The following is a 7,190-nucleotide window of genomic DNA, read 5'->3' as shown; positions in this document are numbered from 1 at the left end:
TTTTGGAACTCAGGACTAAAGTCATAGATGTCCAATAATAGTGGAGCCAAGTTCCCATGGAAAATCTTATTCACCAGCTACCTGGAAATACAAAAATCAAGAAGACAAGGATATTATACAATGCCCTACATGTTGATAGCATGCAAGATGGCCAGAGCTTGAGTGTGTCTATTATTCATGGTTGGATCACGCTAACCACAGAGCCTACTTGTTGATCGAGAGCCAAGATATATGTAATACAACAAGTGAGCTACTGTAGAATTCAAGACACATTATTGTATCTCTAATTGTGATGGAAATTATAGAGGATTGGTACTTTTAAATTAGGCATATAAAAGTTTGTAAAATGGTAATTAGTAGAAAATAGTAGCAAAATAGACTGGAAACATGGTGAAATTGAATGGTATAAGAAGACAATTGAAAGCAAGAACATCATGCAATCCAAGAATAAAAGGGAAAATAAATACTCAAGAGCTCGAGCAGTTGATGTCAAAGAGTTGTCCTAATGTAATCGTGTAGAATTGATTTTGCAGTGTTGGCCTTTGCTTTGATAGTATCGCAGCAACTTGTTGCATGGTTGGCCGAGATAGTGGAGTGGTGTGTAAACATGCAAATGCTAGTTTCGCAACAATAACTATTTGCTCTGCCACTTGATTCCTTGGAGGTAGGAGGCGTTGGTCTAAGATGTCCTTCAAAAATATCCCTTGCGCAGTTGATGTTGATGATGAGGACGAGGATGATGATAAAGAGGAGATTAGATCACCCGGATGCTTCCCTATAATCACTTCCAGTGCTAACACCCCAAAACTATAAACATCACACTTCTCATTCACTTCCATTGTATAAGCAAGTTCTGCCCAAAATTAAAAATGCCCAACAATAGAAAATAATTAAATAAAGAAAGGGTGGAAAAGTAAACAAAAGTGCTCCTAGCCCATTTCCAAACATTGATTAAATTGCTTGGAATTCTTTGATAAATGATGCGAATAGTTTGGGGTTCCAAAAGAAGGAAATTTTATAAATGCTTGATGAATGCCAATGCCGAAATTTCAAAATATGAAAACTTGACAACTATGAATATCTTAAAATAGGATAGTTAATTCATTGAAGCAACTACCTACCTTTCCATACATGATTTTCAAGACATCAATAGGATTGTTAGTCACCAATATTAACTAAAGTCTTTCAAGTGTTATTAGTCTTTCTGATTTGATGACCAACCTAAACAATTTGAGAGAAATAAAGAATTAATGAAAATTTGCTCACTGCCAAATGTTAATAGTAGAAATATAAGTTTTTGAAGCAATGAACTATGTACAGTGTCTTTTGAAGGACTGTTCACAAGTGCAAGGATGGATGCATGATTTCAATCATAGGGGGCGAACTTATAATCAAGGAGAAAAAAATACTACTTGTGTTAAAAAATTAATTTTAAATATCTTTAATTTTGAAAAATCAATCATTTTTTTAAAATCAATTTTTTTTTTTTAATTCTTGTAATTGAGTATTGCATGTGATTGTAAAATGTCAACTTGAAAATGCTCAATGGTAATGTGATCTCTTTGTTGGCAAATACGACTTCTATCGAATGTAATTAAGTCAAAAAAGAAGAAGAAGAAGAAGAAGAAGAATAAAGAAAGACAGAATTTAAATACAGAAATAAGTAAAGGAGGAAGAATTGAAAGTATAAGTTGTTTTAAAATAGAGATGAAGAAGAGGAAGAAAAAGTCAAATGGAAATTGAGTTCTGGACAGAATTTAAATAACAAAAAAGATAGGAAAAAATTGAGGAAAAAGAAGAACAAGAAAAGAAGAGAAGAACCGAAACAAACAAGAAGAATAAGAGGCAGAGAAAGAAAGGAAACCTATAGTTAGAAGAGTAACGATTGAAACTTAACACTACAAATCGAGTTAAAGAAAATCAATAAAATCTTGGAGGGGTGAGCGTATATAATTTATAAATATTGATAACTAATACCACTATATTTAAGGAGTTATTTCAAAATTTTGGGGTGGCGGTCGCCTTGCCAAGCCCCTCGATCCATCCCTGCACAAGTAGTTGGTCATTAGAGCGGGCCAAAGTCTCAACTATAACCATAAATACCAAAATAAAGGAAACACATAGAATCCTGCCGAAATAATCATTTTCTTAAATGAGCGTTAAACAAAGAGAAAATATTCCATGTCTTGCAAAAAAGAGTTTTTGTTTTTTATTTTTTGGTAAACCTTGACGACATAAGGAGAAATTTATCAATAATCTAAAATCGAGAGGGGTAATGAGCCTTATCTCTCAAGCAATAGAAGAAAAAAAATGTTCATGCAAAAGAATGGGTAAATTACACTTTACATCCTTATACTTTACATCTAATCTCACCTTACCTTTTGATCTTTTAATTGTTTTAGTCAACCCTCCAAATTTCGAGTCAAATTGGAATTGGGCCCATTTGTATAACCTTGTTTCAAAAACTAACAAAGAATAGTCATGTGATAAGATTAATTACAATTAGCACCCCTGCACTTTTATCAAAATCTCACTTTATTCCTTATCAATTTGTATTTTTACTTACCTAAAAACACTTGTATTTTTACCAAAATCTCATTTTAAGAAAATGTTATATGCTTAGGCCCAATTGAAACTGGACTTGAAGTCTAGGGGCTGACTGAAATAATTTAAAAGTCAAGGGGCAAAGTAATAAATGGTGTAAAGTATAGGGATACAATGTAATTTGGTCCAAAAAAGAATCAATACTAACAAACTTGAATATATATATATATATACACAATGTACCGAACCTGTCTAAAACCACAACATGTTTAACCAATCTACAAGGCTCATAAAAAGTAGAAAATAAGAATTATTATCACAACCCCAATTAGCTAACACATCTGCAACTCTATATACTTCAGTGCATATTTTTCATCCAAAATGGCTTTTCATCATACATGAGAATTTAAGGGTATGCATATTAGAAACAAATGGAATAACAAGCTTAAATCTAGCAATTTGTCATCATTAGTAAGTTAAAATGAACAAACCCTACATGGGTAAATATATACCAGGAGCAGCATAACCAAAGGTTCCAGCAAATGAAGTCCAATTGGATAAGTCAGGCTTCAAAAATCTAGCTGTGCCGAAATCGGATATGTAAGCCACGGACTCTAAATTAAGCAAAACATTCTTGCTTGATATGTCTCGATGGATGATTGTTGGAGAACAATCGTGGTGCATATAAGACAAAGCATTTGCCACATCTTTGACAACATTCACTCTCTTAATCCAATCAAAGTATGATACATGATCCTCCGTGCTCAATATCTTTCCCAAGCATCCTCTTTCCAAGAACTCATAAACCAAAAATGAGTGCCTTCGGTGTGAACAATAGCCATAAAGTTTTACAATATTGCGATGGCGAATCTTTGTTAATGCACGGATCTCACTCAAAAAGCCTTTCAGATTAGCCAAGTCACCATCGGTTGATACATCAAGTTTCTTCACAGCAACTACCTGACCACTTGTGAGATTAGCTCGGTAAACAGTACCGCATCCTCCCTCCCCAACACAATGTTTGGTACTAAAGTTTTCAGTCGCTTCAATGATGCTTTCATACACCATTTTTCCGTCATAGCTCCAAATTTCAAACAAATTTTCTTTATTTACTTGTCTTGGCTCAATTTTCGTGTTCCAATATTTTTTACAAAAAACCAAGAGTACTATTCCGACAACCATTAATGAAAGAAATAGAAATCCAAAAAGAAGAGCAATAAGTAACACAACTTTGTTACCCTTTTTCTTAGCTACCTCATTGTTCATTTTTGCTGGACAAGTTTTCAAACCAGTAGCATTACCACATAAACCTTTATTACCTTTGAGTGCCTCAAATGGAGCCTCACGGAAGGCTTTCATTTTAGGAATAGGACCCACAAACTGATTGAAAGATACATCTACCGATGTCAAACTTAACATATTATCGAAAGATGATGGAATGGAACCAGAGAGTACATTATGGGAGAGATTTAGTATTTCTAATATTTGCAATTCTCCAATCTGCTGTGGTATCTTACCTATTAGCAAATTGTGACCAACATCAAGACTTTGAAGGTTATGTAGATGACCTATTTCAGCAGGAATGCTTTCCCCAAATCTATTATTGCTCAAATTCAAGTTCAAAAGTTTCTTGCACTCCGCTAGTCCTCCAGGGATTGAACCATTCAGATCATTTCTTGCCAAGTTAAGATATTGCAGATTGGACAACTTGCTGAATTCTGGAGGAATATTCCCTGATAGATGGTTATCATTCAACCTAAGGTTGAACAGTGAAACCATCTTTCCTAATTTCACTGGGATCTGTCCAACTAGGTGATTTGAAGAGAGGTCAAGGAGACATAGTTGAGTTGAATCCATTATTTCAGGTGGTATCTCACCAGAAATATTATTGTTAGATATTTTGAGACTAGTTAAATTATGGCACTTTTTCCATTTTTGGGATACCTCACCATAGAAATTGTTATGACTCAAATCAATGTAATCCAAGTTTGGGTATATGCCAAAATCTTCTGATATATTTCCCGAAAGTTGGTTTCTTTCAAGCCTAACTCTATATAAGCTAGAGCAATTTCTCAAGCTTTTTGGGATGGGACCTATGAGATTATTACCATTTGCTGTAAAATTAACCAGCAATCCATTAAAGCATAGGCCTTCTGGGATATGACCATTGAGCATGTTATCACTTATGCTAAACTCTGTTAAATGTGTAAGATTGTTGAACACTGGGGGAATAGATCCAAAAAGTCTGTTCTCGAAAAGTAACAATGTGATTAAGTTGCTCAAGTTCCCTATAGATGCAGGGATTGAACCCGTGAGCTTGTTCCCTGAGAAATCGAGATCAACGAGAGACCTGAGCATCCCAATTTCTTGAGGGATTGAATCAGTGAGGTTGTTCCTTTCGAGTTCGAGATAAACAAGAGACCTCAGCATCCCAATTTCTTGAGGGATTGATCCGGAAAGTTGGTTGTCATAAAGGTATAGAGTGGTTAAGTTGCCCAAGTTCCCTATAGATGTGGGAATTGAACCGGTGAGATGGTTACTATAGAGACTGAGACCATGAAGAGACACCAGCATCCCAATTTCTTGAGGGATTGATCCGGAAAGTTGGTTGTCAAAAAGGTACAGAGTTATCAAGTTGCCCAAGTTCCCTATTGATACAGGGATTGAACCCATGAGGTTGTTCCTTGAGAGTTCGAGATCAACGAGAGACCTCAGCATCCCAACTTCTTGAGGGATTGATCCGGAAAGTCGATTGTCATAAAGGTATAGAATGGTTAAGTTGCCCAAGTTCCCTATAGATGCGGGAATTGAACCGGTGAGATGGTTACTACAGAGACTGAGACCATGAAGAGACACTAGCATCCCAATTTCTTGAGGGATTGATCCGGAAAGTTGGTTGTCAAAAAGGTTCAAAATGGTTAAGTTGCCCAAGTTTCCAATTGAAGAAGGGATTGAACCGGTGAGATTGTTAGTAGACAAGCTGAGCTCATTAAGAGAGCTGAGCAATCCTATTTGTTGAGGGATGGAGCCACCGATTGGGTTTCTATTGAGGTACAAGATTCTTAGATTAGTTAGTTGGCCTATTTCGGTCGGAATTGTTCCAGAGAGATTGTTAAGTGACAAGACAAGGACGGTGAGTCTCCAAAGGCTACCAATATGGGGGGGGGGGGAGGTCCCATAAAGTGAGTTGTTAAAGAGTTGAAGGGTGAGGAGATGAGGAAAGCATGAGAAATTAAGATTAGAAAGAGTACCTTTCAAATCATAACCATGAAGGTCTATATGGGCAACTCTACCAGCCTTGTTGCAACCAATTCCAAGCCAAGTGCAATGGTTGGTTCCAACCCAGGAGGACATGAGAGTTTGAGTTTGGTTGTGAAGGCTAGCTTTCCACGTCAAGAGAGTCGTGGCTTCAGTTGCTTGTTTTCTAGTTAAGGAAGAAGCAAAAGCAGCATAATCAAAAAAAGTGGGCAATGCAAGGATGATGTGGCAGAGTAAAAGGGCTAGGAAAGAAAGAAAGTTGTTGGGAAGTATATTGGGCAAGAATGTCATTGTAGGCTTGTTATTAATAGAATAGAAAGCTATGAGAGACAGTAATAGGATGGAGGGATGAAGAGCAGCAAGAGCATGGAGAGGTATTTATAGATAATAGAACTTGGAAAATTATTTTTTTTTATCGAACCTGGAGAGGTATTTCTTTCGATAGTTTTGGTTTGGACCCTCCACTAGGAAGTATTCAATTTTGGGAAATTGATGACCAATAAGATCATGCCAGATCGATGCATATGAAAGAGATATCTTTGGACCATCACTTCTGTAACAAATTATACAACATAAGCATCCAATCATTTGGATGAACGACCTTGCCCCGTGTTTGATCCTCCAATAGTTTCATTTCCAGCTCTCACCATATTATTATAAATTAGGATAAAATACATTTCTATAAATATACTTTTTCGTGCTACTTTGATTTTAAAAATTTTTAATATTATCGTTCAAATATTCACTTTGAGTCGAATTGAATTGATTCAATTTTAAACAAATCATCTAAATCAACAAAATGATAATGAAATAAAATCTATAGTTTCTAAAATATGAATTTCATGTTATTTTGGACTCTAATATTTTAATTTTTGTCACTTTAAATCCTAAACTCTTTTATTTTTATTTTTTAGGTGTAACTTTGAATCCTAAACGCTAACGAACAAAAAAGAAGTAAAACATAACTTTATCATTTATCATAATCATTCTGTTGATAATTTAAACAACACAATGATACATAATTTTCAAATTACAACTTTTAATAATAACAATAATATTAGATGCAGACTTGACTTGACTTTTGGCAATTCCTGTCATTTTGTTTTTTTTAACAAGAATAATATCAGGATATAATTTTGAAAACAATTATAAATTAATAATAAATTTTATTAATATTAATAATTAAAATTATAAATTTTTTCATGCATATGTAATAATTTTATCAACTTACATATTTTTAGTAATTTACTTTTATTATTATTATTATTATTGCAAAATTGTTATGAACCGTGACATATCTATCCAGATTTTTCTAGATAGAGGAATACGTGGTAAAGATTGAATTTATATAGTGTGAGATCTGTATATAAAATAAATAGAAACTATTA

The 7,190-nt window shown here is 34.5% G+C and overlaps 1 protein-coding gene across 1 annotated transcript; it reads right to left on the bottom strand.

Moving 5' to 3' along the window:
- Window positions 1–304: 304 nt before the first annotated feature.
- LOC114280662 (uncharacterized) lies at window positions 305–6,210 on the bottom strand. Its single transcript, XM_082873092.1, has 3 exons — window positions 3,703–6,210; window positions 3,057–3,666; window positions 305–853 (listed from the first exon to the last, which is right to left on the bottom strand). Exons 1-3 carry the CDS (start codon window positions 6,091–6,093, stop codon window positions 468–470), a joined length of 3,387 nt encoding a protein of 1,128 aa, XP_082729218.1. The 5' UTR covers window positions 6,094–6,210; the 3' UTR covers window positions 305–467.
- Between the last annotated feature and the right edge of the window lie 980 nt (window positions 6,211–7,190).

This window comes from Camellia sinensis, chromosome 6, assembly GCF_055761805.1.
Source record: "Camellia sinensis isolate YWXY chromosome 6, ASM5576180v1, whole genome shotgun sequence".
Classification (NCBI taxonomy): Eukaryota; Viridiplantae; Streptophyta; class Magnoliopsida; order Ericales; family Theaceae; genus Camellia; species Camellia sinensis.
The sequence above is the reverse complement of the archived record's forward strand: the minus strand, read 5'-3'. Positions and strand labels throughout refer to the sequence as shown.

Bases quoted from the DNA above. Each gene is read 5' to 3' on its own strand.
- LOC114280662 (XM_082873092.1), bottom strand. From the start codon at position 6,093: ATGACATTCTTGCCCAATATACTTCCCAACAACTTTCTTTCTTTCCTA. The intron at 3,667-3,702 runs GTTTTTTGTAAA...ACGAAAATTGAG, and splicing joins TTGTCGGAATAGTACTCTTG to CCAAGACAAGTAAATAAAGA. The intron at 854-3,056 runs GTATATATTTAC...AATTTTGGGCAG, and splicing joins CTTTGGTTATGCTGCTCCTG to AACTTGCTTATACAATGGAA.